Source organism: Bidens hawaiensis, unplaced genomic scaffold, assembly GCF_021521415.1.
Source record: "Bidens hawaiensis isolate Kalapana, Puna unplaced genomic scaffold, B.hawaiensis_p1.1 tig00018136_1, whole genome shotgun sequence".
In the NCBI taxonomy this organism is placed as follows: Eukaryota; Viridiplantae; Streptophyta; class Magnoliopsida; order Asterales; family Asteraceae; genus Bidens; species Bidens hawaiensis.
In genome coordinates this window covers 197,592-224,954 of record NW_027492741.1, presented here as the reverse complement: position 1 = coordinate 224,954, position 27,363 = coordinate 197,592, and the positions used below count along the sequence as shown (strand labels likewise).

Genomic DNA, 27,363 nt, shown 5'->3' with positions numbered 1-27,363 from the left:
GACGAGGTATGGGAAAAAGATCTGACTAAAGATACGACAGCTTATTGACAACAGTATGGCGAGCAGCATGCTCCTGTACTGTGTCACTATTAGCCGCTGCCTACTCACCAACTACTGCCATACCACGTGCGTAGTGTAACACCCCGACCAAAGGCGGATTATACATCGGGGCGCCACATATTGTTTCCTTACTCGTGACACTATTGGGTGTCAATATTTAATAAATACATTCATTCGCGCACGCGCAAAGTAAAAGTAAGATAACATAAATCATCATAAATCAATATATTATCAATCAAAATATTCGAACAGCAATAACTTGTCTTGATACATTTTAATCTAGGTCCAAAATAAAGAAAACTTCCTATGTGTCCACAAGCTCCAAAACAGCTACTGCAAACCTGAACATGTGTTAAAATAAACGTCAAACACTTGCGTGTTGGTGAGAAATCAAGTTTAATACAATACATAGATAACCATAAATCTGCGCGCAACATGTGTATGTCTGGGTTTCGACAAGGGTGTAATCAGATCGGGACCAATTCTAAGAGACAAGACTGCCAGTGCTCACAATTGAGCTCACAAACAAGACAAACTGTGCATGTGTATACAAAAGAGAAAATCATAAACGATAGTTCTCCCGTGTTCATCTAATGGTACCATGAAAACTGCGGAATAGACCGACAAGACGGTTAATGATCCACACATACAAATAAACAGCCAAGTCTACGTCCTCAACACATGGGATACTGCGTGACTAAAGTTCATAAACAAGTTTAAGACTCTAAGTTTGTATGAACACATGATCATCCCAAAACATTAAAAGCAAAAAGGGATTAGGTACGAGATTACTCACTTGATAAACGATGCGGTGTAAGATAAAGCAAGAACCAACTTTAAACAAGCACAAGTTAACCTATGAATAAGATTATTGTTTTAATGGTTGGTTTTAAGTCTTGATTATAAGTTAGCATAATTAATAAGTAAATTATTATATATATTACCGGAAAAGCAGGACAGAACAGGGAGGAAGACGGAGGCAGAGAGGGAGGCGGCAGAGAGAGCAAGGAAAACAGGAGAGAGTAAGTGTTTTGTGTGTGTAGTGTTAGGAAAAATAATACTATTATTTATAGAGAAACCCTAGGGAACACAATCCCTAGAAAAAGGGGAAAAGATCTTAACAGGATCAAGCAAAAGATATCAAAAAGCATAAGAATCCAAAAGCAAAAGATATGGAAAGATATGGCAGCTGCAGAGGCAAGATAAAGCTGTCAGGGAACAGTAAAAAAAAGCATGGGCGGTTCAGATAAAGGTACAGGTCAAGCATGGAAAAAGCAGATCTCAAAATATAATGTCAGTCACTTTATCTGCCAACCAATGGGGTTGGTGCGCATGCTGCGCCGAAAGTAACTATTCAGACATTAGATAGGTTAGGTCAACAGCTCAGAAGAAAAGACATTACAAAAGCAAACGGCTAGAATAAACAGAAGACTAGACTAAAGGGTCAAGCACGAGAAGGCTGAGTGCGCGAGCGCGAAGGCTGGCACAACAAACCTTAGCGTGCTGCGGGAAGAATCACAAATCCTTAGCGCGCTGCGGGAAGGATCACAAATCCTTAGCGCACTGCGGGAAGGATCACAAATCCTTAGCGCACTGCGGGAAGGATCACAAATCCTTAGCGCGCTGCGTGAAGAACCTAGAATTCTAAGCGCATCGCGGGAAGAACATACATTCTTAGCGCATTGCGGGAAGAACATGCATTCTTAGCGCGCTGCGAGAAGAGTTCTCTTCACGCATCGCAGGAACAAGATGTCTTCACGCAGGCTTCCATGTAAGGAGTCTGGCGCGTGGAGCTGCAGACATCCTTATGCGGGAAGAACCAAAGGACAAGCAAAGAGTTAAGGAAAGAGGGAAACAAGGAGTAAGGGCGGGACGGCGACAAGGGGGAAAAGAAGGCGGAAAGAGAGAAGGAGAGGGACGGGACGGCGGAAAGAAAGAGAGAGAAAGAGGCGGGAAGGAAATATATATTATTATTATTAAAAATAAAATATAAGTATAAATAAATATTAAATCATAAAAGAAAGAGATCGGGTAAGAGAAACGGGTACCTGGGTCGGGTCGGATCAGGGCAGATGTTACAGTCTCCCCTACTTTAAGAAATTTCGTCCCGAAATTTATCTCGAAGTAGGTTGCGCAGAGAACAGGTGCGGGTACTTGATCTTCATTTGATCTTCCCTTTCCCATGTAAACTCGGCTCCGCGCTTGGACTCCCAGCGAACTTTCACGATAGGGATACGACTGCGCTTGGTTTGCTTAACCTCGCGATCCATAATCTCAACAGGCTTCTCAACGAAATGCATAGTTTCATCAACTTGAACTTCATCAAGCGGAATGTGAAGGTTCTCGTCAGCTAAACACTTCTTGAGATTGGATACATGGAACGTTGGATGCACATTACTGAGCGCGGGCGGCAGGTCAAGTCTGTAGGCAACTTTTCCCACACGCGCGAGAATCTTGAAGGGACCAACATATCGAGGAGCAAGCTTACCTTTCTTCCCAAAGCGGACAACACCTTTCCAGGGCGACACCTTGAGGAGAACAAGATCACCAACTTGAAATTCGAGAGGCTTCCGCCTACGATCTGCGTAACTCTTCTGTCGGCTTCTGGCAGTCAGCAGATGATTACGGATCTTGGCGATTTTATCGGTTGTCTCTTGAACAAGTTCGGGTCCTGTGATTTGAGTTTCACCCACTTCGCTCCAACAAATCGGGGAGCGGCACTTACGACCGTAAAGTGCTTCAAATGGGGCCATACCAATACTGGAATGATAGCTGTTATTATAAGAGAACTCGATCAAAGGCAGGTGCGAATCCCAATTACCTCCAAAATCAAGAACACAAGATCGGAGCATATCCTCAAGAGTTTGAATAGTTCGCTCAGACTGACCGTCAGTCTGAGGATGATATGCCGTACTCATGTCCAAGCGAGTTCCTAGCGCAGATTGGAGAGATTTCCAAAAGCGAGATATAAAACGGCCATCGCGATCGGATATGATGCTCAAAGGAGTACCATGGCGGCAGACAATCTCTTTGACATAAAGCTGCGCGAGTTGCTCAACACGGTAGTTTTCACGAATGGGCAGAAAGTGAGCAGACTTAGTCAATCGATCCACTATTACCCAAATGCTATCATGTTTGCTTGCTGTCAAAGGTAACTTGGTAATAAAGTCCATCGCTACACATTCCCATTTCCACGTAGGAATTTCTGGTTGTTCGAGCAAACCAGATGGGCGTTGGTGTTCAGCTTTTACCTTAGAACAAGTCAGGCATTTAGCTACGAACACAGCAATATCCTTCTTCATAACGGGCCACCAATAAGTAATGCGCAAATCCTTGTACATCTTATCAGCGCCAGGATGAATAGAATACCGAGATTTGTGCGCTTCACTCAGGATATCAGCGCGAAGATTCTCATCAAAGGGAATCCAGATGCGATTAAGATAACAGAGAATTCCACTCAGATTAGGGACAAAGTGCGCTTCCGCGCCACACGCTAACTCGGCGCGAAGGTTACCATTACTGATGGATGCGCGCTGCGCGTCACGAATACGCGATTCAAGGTTGTTTTGAATCGGCGCGAAGTGAAGCTGGGTGCGCGGCAAGATACAGTTAAGTTGGCAGGGTTTTCGGCTGAGCGCATCGGCTACCACATTAGCCTTACCAGGATGATACCGGATCTCACAATCGTAATCGCTGATGAGTTCGTTCCATCGGCGTTGCCTCATGTTAAGTTCCTTTTGATCAAAGATATGCTGAAGGCTTTTATGGTCAGTGTAAAGGATACACTTAGTACCATAAAGGTAGTGTCTCCAGATCTTCAAGGCAAAAACAACTGCACCAAGTTCGAGGTCGTGAGTTGTATAATTCTTTTCATGAACCTTGAGTTGCCTTGATGCGTAAGCGATAACCTTGCCTCGTTGCATAAGAACACAACCGAGACCTTGGTTGGAGGCATCGCAGTACACGAAAAAATCATCATTACCCTCAGGTAGCGCAAGAACAGGAGCTTCACACAACAAACGCTTGAGGGTTAGAAAGGCTTCTTCTTGCTTCGAGCCCCAAATATATGGTTTACCTTTGTGCGTTAGAGCTGTTAAAGGCAAAGCGATCTTCGAGAAGTTCGAAATGAAGCGCCGGTAATAACCAGCTAAGCCCAGAAAGGAACGGATCTCGGAAGGAGAGGATGGCGTAATCCAGTTCTTGATTGCTCCAATTTTGGATGGGTCGACATGAATACCCATCTTGTTTACAACATGGCCAAGAAACTGTACTTCATCAGACCAGAATTCACACTTGGAAAGCTTGGCATAGAGCTGCTCAGCTCTAAGCTTTTGCAACACCAACCGAAGATGTTGCTCGTGCTCGGCCTTTGTCTTAGAATACACCAGAACATCATCGATAAACACAATCACGAATTTATCCAAGAAAGGCCTACACACCCGGTTCATTAGATCCATGAAAACGGCGGGTGCATTGGTTAAACCGAAGGACATGACCAAGAATTCAAAATGGCCATAACGAGTTCGAAAAGCAGTCTTCGGAACATCTTCATCGCGGATGCGCAACTGGTGATAGCCAGAGCGGAGATCAATCTTCGAGAAACAAGAGGCACCTTGGAGTTGATCAAAGAGGTCGTCAATACGCGGTAAGGGATACCGGTTTTTAATGGTGAGTTTGTTCAACTCGCGGTAATCAATACACATGCGAAACGATCCATCTTTCTTTTTAACGAACAACACCGGAGCACCCCAGGGCGAAGAGCTAGGGCGAATGAATCCTTTAGCAGTCAACTCCTGAAGTTGGCTTGCCAATTCTTGCATCTCAGCGGGTGCAAGACGATAAGGAGATTTAGCTACGGGGGAAGCACCAGGGACAAGATCAATACGGAACTCGACTTCACGAGCGGGAGGGATACCAGGAAGATCATCAGGAAAAACTTCAGGGAAATCACGCACAACAGGGATATCGCGAAGCTTCTTCTCTTCAGCAGGTTTAACCACATGGGCTAAGAATGCAACACACTTCTTCCGCATGAGTCTTCGGGCTTCGGCGCAAGACATAAGTTTAAGACCGCGGGAGGGTTTCTCGCCGTAGATATGAAGATCACCATTTTCTCGAGGTATGCGAATAAATTTCTTGGCGCAAATAACTTCGGCGCGATTCTTCGAGAGCCAGTCCATACCAATGATAACATCAAAGCTTCCAAGAGGCATAGGGATGAGGTCAATCAGAAAATCGTTTTCGTTAAGGTTAAGCGTACAATCTTTAATCACTGAGTTAATTAAAACAGTTTCGCCATTAGCCAATTCAACTGAAAAATCTTCTTTTAAGTTATCGCGCGGTCGCGCAAGCTTCTGCTCGAAGGCGCGAGAGATAAAACTTCGATCGGCGCCAGTATCAAAAAGTACAGAAGCATAAAATCCGTTAAGCAAAAATGTACCATTAACTACGTCATTATTCGCTTGCGCTTGGTGCGCGGTTATGTTAAAAGCTCGTCCACGCGTCACTTGGTTCGAAATCTGGTTCACCGGATTCGCTTGTGTGATCTGAACTTGTAGCCTTGGGCACGCGTTCCGGAAATGACTGGTATCACCGCAGTTAAAGCACGATCTGGGTCGTGGGTTTTGGTAGGTTGGTTGTGGGTTCTGCGGGTAGACTGGTGGTGTTGGCGCAATTGGATTGGCGAGAAGGACTCTACAGTTTTCTACAAGGTGACCAGCGCGGCCACATCGGGTACAAAGTCGACACGGGGTTTGGGTTGGGTGGTGAAATCTACAGGTTGGGCAAAAGGGATGGTTTCCTGTGTAAGGTTTCTTAGGAGGCGGGGCAGGGAGTGCGGGATTGGTTAATGCATAGTTGTGGGCTACAGGAGGTGTTGGGTAAGCTGACAGAGGGTTAGGCGCGTAAACTGGAGGTTGATAAATGGGTTGCTGGACAATGGGCGGGTTGGTAAGCGCGTAAGCTTGTCTGCGCCTACGTTTCTGGTTATGGTTTGAGGGTTCAGGTTTGGTTTCTGTTGGTTCAGGGGCAGTCTTGGGTTTGGTCTTTTCTGTTCCCCGCAGGAACAGGGTTCCTGCTCTGACATGGTTGTCGCTGAGCACAGCGGCCAACTCAATGGCGTCAGAAAGGGTAACTGGGTTTCTAGCCCATACAGAATCTTGAATTTCCATGGGGAGACCCCCAAGAAATTTCTCTATGGCTCGGCGGGAAGGGGTAACTAGGTGAGGGACAAGCAGGCTTAGTTCATGGAAGCGCGTCGCGTACTCGCGCGCTTCACCACTGTACTGCTTAAGATTCCAAAATTCCTCCTCCAGGCGCTTAACTTCGTTGGGAGGGCAGAATTCTCGCGTAAGAATTTCCTTGAATTCCTCCCATGTCATGCTAGAAGCAGCCTCTGCGCCACGCGCATGAGCTACTCCATTCCACCATGTAAGCGCTCTGGATTCCAGGACACTGGAAGCATATAGGGTTCGTCTGTCTGAGGGGCATTGGGTGTGAAGGAAAGTGTTTTCTATTTTCTCAAGCCACTGGAGCATCACGGTGGCTCCTTCAAGACCTGTGAACTTTGGAGGGTTACCCGCGTTAAAGGACTTAATGTTATAACTCGAGGTGTTGTTTTGGCTCAAGGCTTGGGCTATCGCGGCGGCCATTTCCTGAGAACGTTGCTGTCTACGCATGCGCGAGGCTTCTCTTCTCTGAAATCGGCGAGATAGCGGAGGCATTCTATAAAAATTTTAATTTTAGTTAATATCTTGGTTTTAGCGCAAAGTTTTAATCTTATAAAGCTTGGGTTCACGGAGTCAGTTACAGTCAACAGTTTAAGTAAAATAAATGATCCTAAATGCAGACTTAATAAAGGTAACAAATTCGAATCAAGAATCGACAATTCATGTATCACCATGACTTTCCGAATTCCCAATTTAAAATATACGAGCAAACGAGTATTGGAGATTGACGATTCATGTATCACCATGACTTTTCAATCTTCAATATAAAATACACAAGAAAATGAGTATTGGAGGTTGACAATTCATGCATCACCATGACTTTTCAAGTCTCCAACCTCAGAACATAATCGTAAATGGAAATTGAAAATCAACTATTCATGTATCACCATGACTTTTCGGATTTTCAAACCCAACAAACGAATATGTAAGAAAAATCAATAAAAATCGAAATTCACAAAAATCGAAATATCGCGGAATAAAACATAAAATCATATACTGCGCAAGCGCGAGCATATTCATAAACAACGAGTAATTAACAATAAGCGCGCAAACATGAGATTTCTCTCATGCGCGAGAAGGGACTCTTAGGTATTCTAGGCCGTTACGTCTAACCACCTATCCTAAAGTCAACGAGCTTTGATACCAATCTGTAACACCCCGACCAAAGGCGGATTATACATCGGGGCGCCACATATTGTTTCCTTACTCGTGACACTATTGGGTGTCAATATTTAATAAATACATTCATTCGCGCACGCGCAAAGTAAAAGTAAGATAACATAAATCATCATAAATCAATATATTATCAATCAAAATATTCGAACAGCAATAACTTGTCTTGATACATTTTAATCTAGGTCCAAAATAAAGAAAACTTCCTATGTGTCCACAAGCTCCAAAACAGCTACTGCAAACCTGAACATGTGTTAAAATAAACGTCAAACACTTGCGTGTTGGTGAGAAATCAAGTTTAATACAATACATAGATAACCATAAATCTGCGCGCAACATGTGTATGTCTGGGTTTCGACAAGGGTGTAATCAGATCGGGACCAATTCTAAGAGACAAGACTGCCAGTGCTCACAATTGAGCTCACAAACAAGACAAACTGTGCATGTGTATACAAAAGAGAAAATCATAAACGATAGTTCTCCCGTGTTCATCTAATGGTACCATGAAAACTGCGGAATAGACCGACAAGACGGTTAATGATCCACACATACAAATAAACAGCCAAGTCTACGTCCTCAACACATGGGATACTGCGCGACTAAAGTTCATAAACAAGTTTAAGACTCTAAGTTTGTATGAACACATGATCATCCCAAAACATTAAAAGCAAAAAGGGATTAGGTACGAGATTACTCACTTGATAAACGATGCGGTGTAAGATAAAGCAAGAACCAACTTTAAACAAGCACAAGTTAACCTATGAATAAGATTATTGTTTTAATGGTTGGTTTTAAGTCTTGATTATAAGTTAGCATAATTAATAAGTAAATTATTATATATATTACCGGAAAAGCAGGACAGAACAGGGAGGAAGACGGAGGCAGAGAGGGAGGCGGCAGAGAGAGCAAGGAAAACAGGAGAGAGTAAGTGTTTTGTGTGTGTAGTGTTAGGAAAAATAATACTATTATTTATAGAGAAACCCTAGGGAACACAATCCCTAGAAAAAGGGGAAAAGATCTTAACAGGATCAAGCAAAAGATATCAAAAAGCATAAGAATCCAAAAGCAAAAGATATGGAAAGATATGGCAGCTGCAGAGGCAAGATAAAGCTGTCAGGGAACAGTAAAAAAAAGCATGGGCGGTTCAGATAAAGGTACAGGTCAAGCATGGAAAAAGCAGATCTCAAAAGATAATGTCAGTCACTTTATCTGCCAACCAATGGGGTTGGTGCGCATGCTGCGCCGAAAGTAACTATTCAGACATTAGATAGGTTAGGTCAACAGCTCAGAAGAAAAGAGATTACAAAAGCAAACGGCTAGAATAAACAGAAGACTAGACTAAAGGGTCAAGCACGAGAAGGCTGAGTGCGCGAGCGCGAAGGCTGGCACAACAAACCTTAGCGTGCTGCAGGAAGAATCACAAATCCTTAGCGCGCTGCGGGAAGGATCACAAATCCTTAGCGCGCTGCGGGAAGGATCACAAATCCTTAGCGCGCTGCGTGAAGAACCTAGAATTCTAAGCGCATCGCGGGAAGAACATACATTCTTAGCGCATTGCGGGAAGAACATGCATTCTTAGCGCGCTGCGAGAGGAGTTCTCTTCACGCATCGCAGGAACAAGATGTCTTCACGCAGGCTTCCATGTAAGGAGTCTGGCGCGTGGAGCTGCAGACATCCTTATGCGGGAAGAACCAAAGGACAAGCAAAGAGTTAAGGAAAGAGGGAAACAAGGAGTAAGGGCGGGACGGCGACAAGGGGGAAAAGAAGGCGGAAAGAGAGAAGGAGAGGGACGGGACGGCGGAAAGAAAGAGAGAGAAAGAGGCGGGAAGGAAATATATATTATTATTATTAAAAATAAAATATAAGTATAAATAAATATTAAATCATAAAAGAAAGAGATCGGGTAAGAGAAACGGGTACCTGGGTCGGGTCGGATCAGGGCAGATGTTACACGTAGCCGGCAGTTGGTGGAAAAGGAATAGTACACGGCATGCCTGGTCACTATCAGCCGCTGCCTACCCACCAACTACCAGCAGGGCACGTGCGTAGGCCACTGTTGGTGGAACAGGAACACTGTTGCAGCCGGCCACACCTCCTTGGAAACCTACCTTCGGCTATAAATACCACAAATGGTATGACCATCTCATCTTATCACATTATCATCATATTATACCTGATATCTGCTCTAGCAATCTCTTAATATACACTTATATTTAAAGAGCAATCTAGTCTAATTCTCACGCCGGAGGGTGGTCACAAGGAGGAACCCCCCCCTTCTCAGTGACGAGCTCACGGTGTCTGTTTTGCAGGTTATCAGAAGAACCATATTCCCTGGGTCTAACCCCTCGTGGGAAACATCTATCTAATCCCCAGGTTACCCGTAATCTGCCCGGGGTCCGGTTAGTGTTTCTTCAATACATTATATGCGCGCACTACAAGCAGCGCCCACGTTCTAGCTATAGGAACGCTCTCAATATATATTGAAATCCTGATATCTGATAGATATCAGGATTTCAATATATATTGAGAGCGTTCCTATAGCTAGAACGTGGGCCCTGCTTAGCTGCATTAATTCTACATATCTTATAGCTTAAATTGTGTTTTTATGCTTATTTCAGTACTTTCGGGATAGGAGTATTGCTTTTTTTGTAGATTCTATATTCTTAAACTCTAATTTGTTATTTGTGGCACTTATTTTGGGACAAAGAAGTACAATAATAGTAATCTAAATTTGTGAATAAAGCGACGTAAGTGGTGGTACGCGTTTTTAATAAACTTTGGGCGATTTTAATCTGTTTTTCTCGTAGCTAGAATTGTTAATTTGACTAGTATGTGATAAAACAAACCCTAATCAATCCATTCATTAGTGGGTGCATATTGTATTCTCTAAACTGATGTTAATATAAACATATAACGCAGGTTGTGGTAGCTAAAGAGGCAGTCGGTAACCTTGGCGGATTGGTTCGGCAACTGTCATTGGATCAATTTGAAAACGAGAGTAGACGAATAATTCCATTGCAAAAATGACATGTCATCTTCTGCTAAAAGGTTTACAAGGCAAAAGTCACCGCAGGGCTTGCATAAGAAGGTAAGATTTGCAACTTTATTAAGTCTGTGTAATAATATCTGACTTATTTTGTAGTATTTATTGACAACGATATTGCTTCATAATTATCAGGTCATATCTACTTTACTTAGGCCTAGAAACTGAAAACCTCCTGCTAACAGGAGGTTTTTTCTTGATTCTTATGAAGTTGGAGAGCTTTGTTATGCTGCTGAACAGCTATTTTTGCATGAGCCAACCGTACTTCAGTTAAAAGCTCCCATTAAAGTGTTTGGTGATCTACATGGTCAATTTGGTGATTTGATGCGTTTGTTTGATGAATATGGATATCCTTCTACTGCTGGAGTATGCCTAAAGTCTCAAATCAAAACTTATTACATATATTGTTTAGTCTTCTTACATTATTAACATATGATGTATGACATGCAGGGAGAAAATGATGGGATCTGGGCTTGGACTCGGTTCAATCAACTGTTTAACCACCTTCCACTTGCAGCACTTGTTGAAAAAAAGATTATTTGTATGCATGGTGGCATAGGAAGGTCGATACATTTAGTAGAAAGACCCATAACTATGGATGCTCGTGTTAATGGATTTGCTATGGTAACGTTTGTTTTTTTAATATTTTATGTACCAAGTAGAGAAGATACAAGTTTTATTTATTTGTTAATTTGTTTGTTTTTGGTAGGTCTGACCCCACAGAAAATGACAGCGTGGAAGGTTAAACGCCAGAGGACCTGGTCTTGTTACTTTTGGGGTATGAATGCAGTTTTTTAATATGTAGAATTAATTATTTAATACTCCCTGTGTCCCATTTTCTTATTTTGTGTCTTGAAATAGTTGTCCGCTTTAAAAAAAAATAGGTATAATCTACTAGCTTTTCCATTTTGTCATTCTTTACTCTTAATCATTAAATCTTGCAAGTTTCCCAAAGCCAATTGATTTAATAGTGCAAATTATTAATCATAATTGATACCGTAGTTATTTATACAACTCAAAAAAGGATAAAGAAGATAACCGTTTTAAGCAAGTGAACACAAATGGTTAGTGTAAAATATGACTACAGAACCATTGCATTAATAACGATCCAACTATTAAAGTAAATGTTATAGAAGGTTTTGTGCATTTGAATACATCTCATATGACAAGTTTTTTTAGTTATTTATTTTGGATTATCCTATTTGGTAGATATTTAGATACAACATAATCCAAATCGACCCATTTTGTACATAAACAGGGCATAATTTTATCTCCTTTCGATCTTACATTTGTTACTGATGAATTTTTAATTGCTTGCAGCCTGACAGGGTTTCGGATTTTTGTAAAAAGAATAAACTTCAGCTTATTATAAGAGCACATGAATGCGTAATGGATGGATTTGAAAGATTTGGTCAAGGACAATTAATTACCCTTTTTTCTGCAACCAACTATTGCGGTAAGTTTTTAGTGTCTTCAAAGTTTTTTTTTCTTCTAGGCAATTGTTGAAAAAGTCCTATGGACTTTTGATGAGTTTTCAAGTGATTGTGAGTCCTTGACTTTATTTTTGCATGATTAAATCTTTGGACTTTTAAAACTTAACAAAAAATTCTTTATGTAAAGATTAGAGACTTTGTTCGGGGTAGCAGACAGGTACTGAACCAACAATTGAATAATTGACACAAAATTCAAACCCATTTAGCTAACTGATGGTTCAGGTTAAGATTTTTAATACCGAATTTTTTTTTATTCTGTTCCTGTCTTATGTGGAAAATGGACCATATTAACCGAAACACCTCATTTTGATTAATGACTTATTTATATATTTATTATATGCTATATTGAGTTGAAAATCGCTATTTGGGCATTAAAGTAGTTGTATAAATTGAACACTGAACTAATATGTTTACTGTCAAGCCCAAAAGGCAAGACAACGACCAAAACTGGCTCATTTATGACGCGTAACGGGAACACAATCGTTTTCATTTTCATAAGGAAGTTCCAAAACTAATTCATCCGTTACCGCCTCCACTTCAATCACCAAAAATGTCTCCAGAACGTGCACAAGATGACACCTGGATGCAGGTAACCTTCTCCCCAATATAATGGCCTGTAAACGAACAAACATGAACAATTTTTTTTGTTCTTTTAGTTAAATGAACGAACATGAACACACATTTTTTATCGTTTATTTATGTTCGTTTGTGTTCATTTACGTTCGCAAACTGTTCAGTTATGTTTTAAACGAGCAAACATGAACACAGCCTTCTTGATAAACGAACGTGAACAAGAAAATATGCTCGATCAAATGCTCGTGCCTGTGTTCTGTTAAAGTTAAGTGTACAAACACGAACATGCCCACGGCCGTGTTCACAAGATGACACTGGGTGTCTATTTATGTAATAGTTAAGCTTATTATTTATTTATGTTATTTGTATCGTAGGAACTTAATATTCAAAGACCACCTACTCCCACAAGGGGCCGTCCGCAAGATCATGATAGGAACTCGCTTGCGTATATATGATTCACTTTCGGCATATTTTTTCGCAGTAGTTATATGCTTCTAAATTTGGAGTTTACCAAATGGATAATAACATATTGATTTCTTTGTAAGTTATAGAGAAAAACTATTACGGGGGGCGTTTGTATCGTCGGTGGGGTTGATTGTAATTTGATTTAGTGCAGAGTGACATTGTCTTTGTGTATGTAAATTCTGGCATATATTTACTACTACATCGATCGTCCAACAATAAGGAATACAAACTTTTTACACAACTTTTGAACTAATTGTGATTGTGGTTTTGGTGTCTTGTGTCATGGTTTATATTTTATGGTTATATTTCTTATATTAGTTACAACGATAATGGTTTTACATTAATGTAACGCGAGTTTGAACTTAACCTAGGGAAGCTGGAGCTTGTCATAGCGTTAGAATGTACGTTTGCCCTGTCAGCCTAAAGGTGCACAAACCGGGTATTCTCAGGAACCGGAACCGGGTATGGTCAACAAAAGTCAAAACCGGGTCTGGGTAGGAACCGGTTTTGAGTCGGTTCCAGTTCCTGGTACAGTTCTTGGGGGAAAACCAAAGCCCGGTTCGTACCCGCGGGTAGGGTAGAGTCAGATCCGGTTCCATGTAGTAACCGTCGGGTCGGGTTCGGATACGTGAGCCTTTATTTATCATTACAGTGCGTACGTGAGCCTTTATTTATCATTACAGTGCATTTGTTAGCTTTCGCTAAACCACATTACCCATAAAAATCTGAGTTTGAATTTGACTTGTTTACAACTCAAGGCTACTCATTCTCTTTAAAAGGAAAAACGTTATAGAATGATTACCAAGTTTTGTCACTGTTCCAATTAAATCAAGTTTCTATTTTGTTTTATTTTTTTTTGTTTTAATTATGAGTTTCACCTAATGTCTTAGTCATACATCTTTTTTTTTATCTATTTGATAGGTTACCATGCTGACGTGATTTTTTTTTTCTTTTTGGGAAAATTGTTAATGATGACACGTTAAAATAAGAGTTCTTAACTTCTTAACAACCGTATCCACCACGGGCTACACTTGTTGAATCAATTTTTTACGTCCATTTTGTCTCGCTTACTTTGGTTATGGGCTTTTTTCTCTTTCGTGCAAGACCTAATATTGTGTCCAATTCCTTGACTACTTTTAAGGTCATGTTTCTTCCAAATCCAACCTTCGAGTTCTTCTCAATCTTTAAATAATCTCATTTCCTTTTTACTAGTTGGTCTACCGGACATTAGTCCTTTTGAAGGTAGAGGTTTGATAACACATGATTTAGGCCACTACATAGTACCTTATAATGGTTTGATAAGAGTGTCTGTATGCTTCTTTGGACATGATCAGATTCAGTTCTCTTTATTTAGGCATTTAGAGTTTCAAACTAATGTTGAGTAATAGACATAAGTTCGAACTTTATTCATACCGTTAGAGCGTTTATAATGCTGTGGACAAAATTTTATTCATAGTGTTGTCCGCCTTTATAAATCATTACACTTCATTTGCTCTTACAATTGTCCAAACTTTGGACCACTTTTTACCATAATATGTTTGGGACAAAACGTTATTCATAGTACTGTCGGCTTCAATTAACCCCACATTACATATAGAAATACGAGTTTGAGCTTGACTAGTCTACAACTTGAGCCAACTCATCACTCGTTTTAAATAATCAAAGCGTAATCAAAACTGAAAAAATGTAAAGCGCACCCAAACCAGAACCAGACTTGACCCTACACAAGCCACCGGTACAAACCCGTACCAGTCTTCAGAGAAACCGAAACTGGAACCGAATCGGAACCACAGGAACCAGATCTACATACACCCAGTCACAAACCGATAATAAACCGGCCAAAGACCCAACCTACCTGGAACCGTTTTTATCTCTACTTGGTTCTTGCCTTTGTTGACCAAAACCGGAACCCGTTAGAAAAAAAAGGCGATTTGTGCAACTCTACTCATACCGGCTCAAATTCATCAAGAAAAACTACAAATGAGTCGATTAACTAACGCGTGAATAGCTCAAGCTGATTTGCGTCAGTTTGAGTTACAACTTACAGGCCATTTGAACATCTGAAACTGCGAGTGCCCAAAAAAACTTATAAAATAAAACCGCCAATTTGATGATTTGTCAGATAAAAGACTATAGAAATAGCCGAACATAGAACACAAAGTTCCTGCATGATACGGCCAAAGACGATATCGTCTCTTAACACCAATACCACATAAAGAGCAAATGTTAAAACATGTTTGTCCAAAACATTTAAGACCTAAAAAAGATCATAAAATACCGCAATACTTTTACATAATAAACAAACTAAATATCTTTATAATTCAATCCCCTAAATTCACTGTCCTTACCTCTCTCTTTCTCTCTACCCCTGCACAACCAAAATGCATCCTTAAAATCATATTATTTCTGTAATAATAATACATATCTTAAATCATATTTGGCGTCACGCATAGGATTGAGATCATCTGAGAACTCACTTAAACTCGGAGAACTAGAAAGAACTCAAATTATCAGCATTCTTTACAAAAATCAAATTCATGTTTTATAAGTCATATCTACAAATAATAATAATAATAATAACAATAATAATAATAATAATAATAATAATAAATTATATGGATTGCTTGTGTAACAAGCGTTGACATGTATATGTAAATACTGAATAGTGTACTCTGTGTTAGTGTAATGAGCATTCGCATATTCGTTAGACCTACGTCCGAAGCCGATTCACGTATTTATTTATTTCTTGTTTGAAGATGTAACTTAACTATTATTATACATATAGAAAAAGTACTTTGAAAAATATTGTTTAGTGAAAAACTTTCGAGTTCTCACAACTCAACGAGTTCTCAAACATCTCCACCCTACATGTATATGTAATACATACATGTATGCATATATGTATGTTGTATAAATATATAAAAACACACAAACACACCTGATGTCCTTGATTTCTGTTTTCATCTCTCGAAATTCTTAGGGCCCTGAGTTTAGCAGAAGCCCTAATTGATTGTATTAAAGGCACCTGTTCATCTTCATCCACTTGATTTTCTTCATCCTCGTCATTATCGGATCCGTGTATCTCATCCTCTTCTTCACTTGAGCTTTTCTCATCAAACAGTTTTTTCCCTTCAATCTTTGGATTTTTACGAGGCCGACCACGACCCCGTTTAGCTGCCGTCCCTTCCTTCACTTCCCTCTCATCTGAAAACCAAATATTATTATAAACAAAAGGTATATATAGTCTATTGTTAAGTAAAGCACATTAATAGGTTTTACACGCATTTTAAAAAACTAGCAAAATATATCCCGTGTGTTGCGGCGGGTTGTTTTTAAAAATCGAAATATAGAGTAGAAAACACTTCGCAATGGTATATTCGGAAAGCACGAAAAGTGACATCATTGTAAAAACGTACGCTAAGAATTACAGAAATGAACATTAAAAAGCAAAAAATAAAAATAAAGATAAAAAGTAAAATTAAAAATTATTTACCAAAAAACAATATTAAGATAAAAGCACTCAACAAAAAGGTACGAGTTCGATTTAGCATGGTAAGGTACCGACACTCGGTATAGTCTACGATACTAAAAAAATGTTTTATTTCCGATACCACTTCGTATTTAATATAAATTATATCAGTATGTTGAGAGAAAAAAAATAATCACAATCGTTTATTTAGTTTTTTAAATAAATAAGTTAGCGACAACAAGTTATTAAAGAAAAAATATTATTTAAAAATTAAATAGGTTAAAGATGTGTATCATTAAATAGTACAAGGGGGTGAAACTGAAATTTTGAAGAAACAAATTACATGCCACATGACATGCTACGGTTGGAGGTGACTATTTACTCTCACAAAACCAACACCTTTTATTATTAATAAAATTTGGGATGCATTCGATCCGCTTCCATTTGACCAGTTTAAAAAAGTCAAAAGGCGTTTACATAAACAAACCAACCTTCATTTTTGAAAGACTTTTCACGTAAGGTCTCGACAAACGTCAAGTAGGGGCGCCAGCCACTCGGATCTTCATCAGTATTTACATGCTTTGTTTGCCCTTGAAGAATTTTTAATCTGTTATAAAAAAAAAATATTAGTGCTTGAGCATAATAGATCTCCAGGTATAATATTAATACTCACACATCAGATATATCATTCTTGGAAAGTTTGGATGCAAAATCTGTGACGGCACACGTCAAAAAGGACAGACGTCTTGGGCAGTCCGTGAAGGCATACTTAACTCCATTTCCCACTATATATTTTAAATTATCACGTGCAGCAGGACCAACAAGGAAAGCAGAAAGCCGACTTGCTAAATCTTTACATTCTTTGAGTCGTGTGGCAGATAATGATTCATTATTGGATGTATCAAGTGCACTTAAGTAGCGTGTATGTGCCTGCTCAAAAACCGGTAACTAATTAGTATCAATAATCAGAAAGAAAATAAATAATTAAAATATTTTAGTAAAAACTATTTGTGACAACTTCAACCCGAAACAATTTTTCAATCTCAAACAAGTCAAATAAATCATTTAATTATCATAATGCTTATGTAGTCTGTCGTAATAGATTAATGAACTATAAAAAAAAAGGTGATTTCGAGTCAAGCAAACCCGGCCAGACTAAAATGACACGTTTTGACCAGAATCCATTGTGACCTGTAGTAAAAGTGGAAATCCAGAAAAAAAAACATGTTTCATATATGCAATGATTTTTTCTATTATTGTGCATTTTATTCATCTCAAAGTAAGCTTTCACCCACAAATGGTATTAGAATGCATAATGAATGAAAAACATGTTTCAAATGGTATTTTCTTTCCTTTTTTTCTTCACAATGCTCAATAAGAATTTGAATCGAGCACTATATAATATCCTAGTGTAAGTGGACTCTAAAGAACAACATTTACTAATAATTAGCTGCAAAAAATATATAAAAGTATTATGTGAGTTACCAGTATCAGTGCCTTCAAAAATAAAACATCGACATCTTTGTCCTTTTTACTAATATTGACAATCATAAATTTAACCACTTCAGCCGCACTTGCCCCATGCATGGTATAATGAGAAATAATATCCGGGGCAAGGTCATCCTGCATTAAAAAACAAAGAAAATGTGAAAAAAATAAAACAAAAATATCTAAATAAAAACAGGTCAAAACTTCCAAAAGTGTACTATAATAAACAATACCTCCTACATTTTATTCAAATAAACTATATTCTTGTTGAGATAATATAACTGATAGTATACATGTAAACAACTAATAATAACTACGAATATTATTGATAGCGGTAATCAGAACGACAGTTATGAATAAGTACAAAAACTAACCTTAGCAACAGCTCCGGTTGCAACTAATTTAGTAGCAGCAATCATTATAGCATCTCGATTTGTCTCTTCCACATACTCTTTGTTAGCATCTTCATCATCGGTCTCATCTGCAGGTTTGTTCAAAGATCCCATCATACAGGAGGCAACTATATATACACACACACTCACACATGTATAAGCAGTTTTAACATAGTACGATTATATTACCTGAAATATCAAGTTGTTGCTCGCAAAGCATCCAGAAGTTTTTGACTGTGGAAGGGTCTGGACGGTATCCTAAGCTTTCAGCCTTTGATGAATTGTAATTCGACTTTCTAAACAAACACCACAATTCTGCCAGTATTTCACAGACCTTGGAGAAATAGAAGATTTTAGTAAACCAAAGTTGCATTAAACGGTTCAAAAAAACAATATTGTTAAAGGAAAATTTCATATATATATATATATATCCTTGTAAAAGTTCAGATTTTTTTACATATTCTGAAACTTGTATCCTATTTTTACCCTTTCAAATCACTAAAAATATATTTGTATTTAAGCCACTCCAAACTTAATAAATTAAAACCAATTACTTGTAACTTATGTACGAATATGATATTATGAAATTTAGAGAGAGATATAGCAAAATATGAACTTAAGAAGGATATATATGAAATTGACCCTATAATTAATTTCAAAAGGTCTAAAACATATACATGCTCACCCTACACGCGAGGGTTCTAGAAACTCCCTTTCCATGAGCTTCAAGTGAAATTTGTAAAAAGTGCTCAAGTTGATCAAACAACGCGTCTCGTTTGAATATAAGAGAAGATACGGACGCCTCAGAGATATCCGTGCTGTTCATAATGAAGTATAAGCACCAAGTAACATGCATATACATGTTGAGAAGCAAAAAACTAGCAACCTACAATACAACAAGATAAGGTATGAAATATAGAATAAAAAACACATAGGCTGACAGCAAAGCCTTTAGATTCTGCACCTCGTCATCTATATTCCGGAAGTTTTTAAGAACCATAATGATGCCATCATACAAGCTTTCAATTGGTACAGGCCTATCTAATTGAAGCTCGTGCAGTCTTTTCGTATTCACAAGAAGTAAGTACTCGTCATCACCGTCCTAAAAAAACCCTCACATTTAGGATATTATTGTAACGAAAACATGAATACTGTTACTTAAATTGTTATATACAATCATACCGCCACTTCTTTTATAGCAGCTTTGAGTTTGCTAATAAGCTCATCTTCAAGCTCCTTCAACTTATTTTGAGCATAATCTTGTAGCTCTCCCTGACTTCTATTCGCACAATAACTAATCGCCTTAACACAGGATCTTAAAGCGTCTTTGTTACCGTGTTTAAAGAATGTGTCCTTTATCAGCTGAAGAAGTGTTTTGAATTTCTGAAAAGAGAATAATATATGTATTCAGATGTTAAGGCTTAACATATATATAGGGTCCAAATAATTAAAAAACTTTAAGAACTCTTTTAACAACCAATCATTTTATATATTAAATACTATTTGAAGGTATATTTGTCATTTATTATATGTAACTTTATGATTACACGTATATAAATTGGTTATGGTTATTACACATGCGTAAATTGGTTATCACATACATGTAAATTACATATAATAAATGATAAAAATACACTAAAATAATATTGAATATTCAAAATAAATAAACAAAATGATTGGTTGTTAGAAGTTCTTAAACTCTTTTGGAGTTCTGAAGAGAACCAAACCCTACATATACATACATGCATATATATACATAGATGCATTCCCTCCATCAAAGAACTATGGCCACATTTACCCTTTAGCCTGGTCAATAAATGCAAGCTGTACAAGTAGACAGTGTCTTATATGCAAGGGTAAACTTGGCATTCTACTAACTAAAAACTGCATTAATTGCACACATCTTAAATTTTGATTTGTTTTTGTTGTTCGTGGAGAATAATTTAAGGACGAACTGACGGAGGGAATATTATAGCTGAAAAGCTTAACCTAAATACCTGTTCTTGACTCTTTAGAGAGTAGAGCTCTAGGTCCATGTGAGAAATAATTTCAAGAAGTGACGGTACTTTTGTTTTGTCAGCCATATATTTGCGCATAAGTTGCGGGTAATTCTTCATCATTGAAACAGTTATCTCCTTCCTGCTGTTTTGAATTACCTCCTGACAATTGAAGAAAATGATTGGCACCAAACAATCAAACTAATAAATAAAGACGCAACATGAAAACGTATGTCGGTATCAAATGGAATAAAGAAACAGCTCAATTATGAATTACCCTCTGAGCTTTAGTGTGGTTTTGCTTCCTATGGTCTGCAGCAGGAACAATTTTCTCTCCAACAGCTTTTTTCACAGATGCACAAAACAATCGAGCCAAATTTGTAGCATCATCGTCTGTAAGGTCAATCGTAGAGGGATTCTCATCCAGAAGCATAGATGTTATATGCTTCCAGTCCTGCAAAACATAAAAAAAAACAACTTTTTATTTCTGCAAATTAAATATTTGCTATATTTAATACAACTTACTTTCATGGCATCCATAAACTCCCAAATGTCATCAATGACATAGAGGCTCAGTACTTGATCTGTTGAGAACTCTCTTAGTATTTGCAGCATCCTAAGAAGATGAATCTGTGATGTATCACCCTCATCGCCTGCAAGAATCAATCTCAAAAGTGTGAAGCCAAGTCCGCTTTGTCAAAATAAATAAGAACTGTCGTCAACAGGTAGACCTGATGAACGCGGTTGTGAGCTATTAAACTTCTGAGCAATCACATGATCATACACAAGTGCCCCAATGGCACGCCTGATTTCAGGTGGATCATCAATTAGTAGATCATATAACGAGCCTAAATCATCATCAGGGACCAACTGGTGTCTGCAAGGAACCATTAAATAGAACATATTACTCACATTTACCTAATTAAAAGTAATCAGAAAACGTATGCTGACATATACCTCAGTAGTTGTTTTACAAGGCTGATGGCACATACTGCAACAGAGATGTCAATATCATCAGCAAGGTCTAGCATCCTTTTATAAAATCTTTCAGTAAATAGTCCAAGAGATGGCACATTGTCATCCACATCATATAGATTTTGCAATGCCAGTACTGAAGCTTTTCTTACACCAGCATTCTATAGATATAAAAGATATATATGTTACACAAGAAAAGCCTGTCACTAGCAATACTCATGGAATGGATCCAACTTACTTTGTCATTCAATGTCCATCCAAGATATTTCAAATACAGGTCCTGCAAGAACAGGGATGGATATGAAACAATCCATGTTCCAAGTGATTGTATGCACGACATGCGGATATCAGCATCTATGTCTCGGTAACGATGCATAAACAACCTTGAAAAAGATCAGAGAAACTATAAAGCATATGACAAACATTAAAGGTAGTATGAATAAAGTATAAACTTTCACTTTTTGTATAAAACAAATCACCAGACATTTCTTTTGCATAATTATGTCCTTGAATTTCAAGATTTTAAAGGTAAGTTCCTTTCCAACGAGTCTGTCATGATTGAATCTTTTAACTTGTTAAGATTAATTTTGCAAGACTAGATCATTAGATCCTGTAACTTCTTAACAGGGGACTTTTGTTTAAATTTAGTAATGCGAAAACAAAGTTTAGGAATTTATCCACACATAAATTGGAAGCCCGTAGGGTGTTACTATGCTCAAACATAAAAATAATACCCTGTAAATATTTTCCGCATCATCTCTTCTATCATTGTGATCTTTTCATGAGTCTCTGATAACCTCTTATTAAGTTGATCAACATGAGGCCCCTCAGAGTTTTTCTTCTTTTCAGCAGTTAACTGTCTTTGGGTAGTCTGCCTTTGGGCACCGAGAATCTTGGCAACTCCTATGAAGGAAGTGACCAGCTGGAGGCCGACCAAAGAAGCCACCTGTCTAAAAACTCTAGGTGGTGTACTGCAAAATCGAAAGAGAAAAAACATATATGTGCTCGGTTAATTAGCCAAATTATTCTATCCGGAGAACTATGTTTATTATAAAAACCATGTGAGAGAACAGATAAAAGTACCAACCATGACAAAGCAATAACATAGTCCATGCACTTGTCAAACAGGACTTGGTCAAACAAAGGTCCATTCTGACACTCTGACACCAAATTATCCCAAAAAGACACAAGGTTCTCCTTGAAACTTCTGAATTCTTTCTTTTTTGAACTTTGATGGTCTTCAATGTTACCCTAATTCACGTCACATTAAGCGAAAAACGCAAGAATGGATGTTGCATAAACCATTTCAAGGCATTTACATGAAATAAACACAAAAGTTAAAACAGCAACAAAGGATACTTGTGCGGCTAAATTTACAAGAGCAACTACAACATCATCAACATTAGTTTCATCCAAAAATTCTCCTTGGATGCGGTATTTAGCTCCACATACCTGTATAATATCAAAGCTAATAAGTTGCATGCTCAAGTTAATAAATGTGTCTTCTGACTACAAATATATGAAAGCTGTATAAGACTGCCCGTGTGATATTGGAAAGGGGTAAAAAGTATAGTTACCTCAAACAGCATTGCCAAAAGTTCAACCATTGCAGGTTTTGGATCCTTCTCGTATTGTTCAACCCACGCTTTCACCACTTGTGGAATATGCTTCCCGTTACTTTTAACCACCTCTAAGAAAAAGAAAAGATACAAAGATTCAATATCAGTCATTACACGACATAAGGCACATAGCACTCAACCATCTGGGCACGCCCAATTGATGCATGTACCCTAGTCTTTTGGCCATCAACGCCACCACATTACGCATGATTAACCTTCCGACTCTTTTAGCGTGGTTTTCACGAAATTAGTAAAATAACGTCAAAATTAGTCCCGCCTATATAGTCAAAATCGGTGGGATATTGGTTCTCATTGCAAAATGTTCATTTGTTTATAGTAGGAGAGTATGTATACTGAATTATTAATGTTAAACTGATACATGTGTGTGTGTGTGTGTGTGTATAGGGTTTGGATCAAATACAAATGAAACTAACATGCTAATTGTGAGAATCAAGTAGAATAATTATGTAATTACATCATAGAGTAATTACATAATTACTCTACGATGTAATTACATAATTACTTTACTTGTATATATAATTACTCTACTTGATTCTCACAATTAGCACGTTAATTTCATCTGTACGTTAACTTTCCCCTATATATATATATATATATATATATTGCATGATATTAAAATTAATGATACCGTCCGATATTTTTCCGCATTAACTACTTATTGACCCACACACACATACACTATACGCGCACACCGCAAGCAAGGCATAACATACTAAACCTAACTTCAATTTCACAATCACATAAACTAAACCTAAACCTATAAACTTATAAACAACTCACCAATCAAATTCTCGAAACCTATCACCACCGGAGCAGCAGCCGCAGCTTCAGCCGCCCGATGCTTAGTCGGTTTCCGTCTCCGTAGGTCAAACTCGTCACCGGACTCGTCTTCGGACTCGAAACCACTCGGCTGTCCATCGTATGCCTTCGACGGAACCCTAGCTCGTTTCTATTGAACATAAACACATCAATTACATCAATCACACGTCATTATAGCCGTAAAATGAAAACTGAAACCCTAGGTCAATAATAATAATAATAACTGAGAGTTACCGAACGGCGAATGAGTTGATCAGGAGCTTCGTGTTCGTCTTCCATGGATTCGATTGGATTGCAATCGATGTGTGTGTGTGTGTTCCCGCCAATGAGTGAAATAATTGGGGGTTAATAATTAGTATAGATATGAAATGAATATTATTATTATTAAGAATTACAAATTTTATCCTTTAAAAAAAAGCAAAATTACGGTTCATGTTTTTTTTTAGTTTTCTTACAGGCAGTGTACTTTAAACTTTTTTTTCTACACGTTATGTCCTTTACGCTAACTAGGTTAGAAAAACTCAGTTAAGTATGATGTGTGCCAGACATGTGATGGCCATAACTGTAATTTTAATGTATCCTTAAATTTAAAAAAAATAAAAGAAAATACATATAATACATTCCATTTCTTTCTCTCTTCTTTCTCTCTAAGCCACCACCATCACCATAAATTCCGGCCACCTCGTTACAGATTTCATTCAACCCACCACCACCACAAACAAGCACAAAATTAACACAAAATAAATCTCAAAACAGCAGTAAAAACTCAAAACAATCAAATACCCATTTCATAAAATCAAAAACCCAGAAACGATCAGTCCAAACAATTGTTCTTCTATAAACAAACAAGCACAAAATTAATCTCAAAACAGCAACAAAACTCAACCAATTGATACCCAGTTCACAAAATCCAACAACTCCATCTTCGCCGCCGGCTTCTTACCGTCACCAAATTCCGGCAACCACTTCATCTTCTCCGTCTACTACTTCAATCTCACCATACCCACCAAACCCACAACTACTTTGAGGCAAGTGGATATGTGGGTGGGAATGTTCATACGATGGATATGGCGGCCCGGATCTAGGGTTTGTCGATTGAAACACCAGATCTAGGTTTCGCCTCGGAACACCGCAACACCACACCGCCGACACCTTCTTTCTTAACAGATTTGTTGCCCAGAAAGAGAGAAAGCATGTACAGATGGGGTCTGATATGGTATTTAACCCGACGGGGTCGTCACAAGCGGCGGAGACGGTACCATGGCCTTGGTGGTGCTTTCTTGTAGAGAGATGAAGATGTTGCCGAATTTGTTAGCTATCGGGTGGTTGTCAGGTGGTGGTGGTGGTGTGTTAGAGAGAGAGAGAAAGATTGTTTAATGTTCAAATCAAACAAATAAGGGGTTTTGTTTTGTAGGTATATACGAAAAAACAAAAATGCCCTCACATGCGCCTCACGTGAGGGTATTTAACTGAGTTTTTCTAACCCAGATAGCGTAAAGCACATTACGTGTAGAAAAAAAAGTTTAAAGTACACCGCCTGCAAGGAAACTAAAAAAAGGACACGAACCGTAATTTGACTTTTTTTAAAGGACAAAATTTGTAATTCTGTCTTATTATTATTATTATTGGTTGTGGCTCAATGGTAGAGCACTCATTTTACAAGTGAGAGATAGGGGGGTTCAAACCTCACTATCACCAATTTATATGGGAGATATGAGGGATGGCCCTGGCTTGTCAGGGTTCGAGTCCTGATCTCACCCGGTTTTACCGGCTCCTCGTTGTCGTGCCATGGGGTCGGGTTTTATCCGGTGAATCCCTCAATAGGTGGACCGCTAGGGGCTCCGTCCGTCCGGACTAGTGGCTGGCTCGGGCTACCTTTAGCCAATGGGAGCCGCGTACGGAGTACCCGGCGTTACTTAGTTGGTCGTTCAAAAAAAAAATTTATTATTATTATTATTATTATTATTATTATTATTATTGTGTATTGTGTATGTATAATTATGTATTAATGGCAAGTATTGAATGAATAATAATATTGTTATATATACTGTATATAAATATAAATATAAACTGGTTGGGTGTTCTTGATATAGGTGCATAAACCGGTTTAAAAATTTAAACTGGTTTGGGTTGAAATTGGTTTGGTTAGGTAAACGAAAGTTCAAACTGGTTTATGATTGGTTTTGGTTTGGGGTCGGGTTCGGATTAAAACTAGTTCAGTTTGATCAACAAAAGGCACAAACAAATTTATGATCGGTTTCGGTTCGGGTAGAAAGTGGTTCAGCTTGATCAACTGAAGTTAAAACCGGTTTATGATCGGTTTCGATTCGGGTTGAAACTTGTTTCTTGACCAGATTACGATTGGTTTCGTTTGGGTTTTGACTGGTTTTTGGCCGGTTTTGGTTTGGTTAACCTGTTTGGAACTGGTTTTGGTGGAGGAAATTACAAACCGGTTCCAAACTTACAGTTTCAACCAGTTTTTATATAATCAGTTTCGGTTTGATTTTTGGGTTGGTTCGGTTAACCGGTTTATTTGCTTTCCTCTACTTTGTACGGGGTGACTATGGCAAAAGGTCACCGCCAGCCGTACGGAGAGCGCCTCAAAGTAATCTTCAATTCCGGGGAATACTCATCTGCCCACTGGTGGTAAACTCGGACGCCCTCACAATCAAACCGGAGATCACAAAAACCCTGATCTTTCTTTATTGAGTCACTCATGCTCTCCCAAAGTATTGTCTGTGAGGATCGAACATGGATCGTTGTTATGTATGTATTAATGGCTAGTATTAAATCTCTATTGTTACCATAAATTAAATTTAAAAGAGAAACTTTAATGGCAACTTTATAGCATTACGATTATTTAGATTGTCTGGCGATTGGTGAATATGGTTATTTTTTTGGAAGATGGTATCAGAAATTTTGAAAAGTCGGTGGTTACTATGTAAAACGCGGGAAAGATGTTTGTTGAAAGTAGTATGGCGGTTGAAGTTTATGTCTGCATGGTTTGAGATGTTTAACTTTTTGCGTGTTTATCTAGTCGCGAAGGAATGATGATTGATGAGTTGTAGTTATATAAGTCGTCATAGTAGTGTTTTAAAGGATCTTCGGATGTAGATTTCGAATTTATTGGTGTATGATTGTATTAAAGGTTTTTAGTGTATAAATACACATGTGAAATGGTGGCTTTTAAACATATAATTTATTTCGAATGAACAATGATTGAAGAAGATTTTAGAGCAAACTTTAGAGATACTCAACCCTTGGGAGAAATATAATGTGTTGCTCATTCTATCGTCAATACTGGAATTTTGGCCAGACCAGTAGTAGTCATTGGTTAAGTTCAGGTGCTTTCGGGTCAAGTTTGAGTAAACTGAATTGTTTGTTTCGGGTTTGACTCGTTTGAGTTGTTTCGTGTGATCAGATTTGGCGTTTGGATCCGTTGTTCTCGTGGTGTTTCAACTGGTTAAGTTGTTTACTCGTCATATGCATGTCTGATTAAACCCATGTGGTTGGATTTATATGTTTCTATTTTTGTTTGTATATGGACCC

The 27,363-nt window shown here is 38.4% G+C and overlaps 1 protein-coding gene across 1 annotated transcript; it reads right to left on the bottom strand.

Annotated features, from left to right (window-relative positions):
* Positions 1-15,270: 15,270 nt before the first annotated feature.
* Positions 15,271-24,125, bottom strand: LOC143555494 (sister-chromatid cohesion protein 3-like). The gene is made up of 22 exons (XM_077045028.1): positions 24,049-24,125; positions 23,776-23,944; positions 22,933-23,045; positions 22,715-22,807; positions 22,443-22,606; positions 22,090-22,326; positions 21,594-21,738; positions 21,338-21,516; positions 21,112-21,257; positions 20,906-21,033; positions 20,658-20,834; positions 20,381-20,542; positions 19,566-19,766; positions 19,348-19,485; positions 19,069-19,269; positions 18,573-18,717; positions 18,366-18,472; positions 17,989-18,126; positions 17,177-17,433; positions 16,995-17,110; positions 15,973-16,238; positions 15,271-15,402 (listed from the first exon to the last, which is right to left on the bottom strand). Exons 1-22 carry the CDS (start codon positions 24,091-24,093, stop codon positions 15,397-15,399), a joined length of 3,333 nt encoding a protein of 1,110 aa, XP_076901143.1. The 5' UTR covers positions 24,094-24,125; the 3' UTR covers positions 15,271-15,396.
* Between the last annotated feature and the right edge of the window lie 3,238 nt (positions 24,126-27,363).

Coding starts and splice junctions, on each gene's coding strand:
- LOC143555494 (XM_077045028.1), bottom strand. CDS start 24,093: ATGGAAGACGAACACGAAGCTCCTGATCAACTCATTCGCCGTTCG. Junction 19,486..19,565: donor CTGCTATAAAAGAAGTGGCG/GTATGATTGTAT, acceptor GGGTTTTTTTAG/GACGGTGATGACGAGTACTT. Junction 19,270..19,347: donor TCCGGAATATAGATGACGAG/GTGCAGAATCTA, acceptor GTTGTATTGTAG/GTTGCTAGTTTTTTGCTTCT.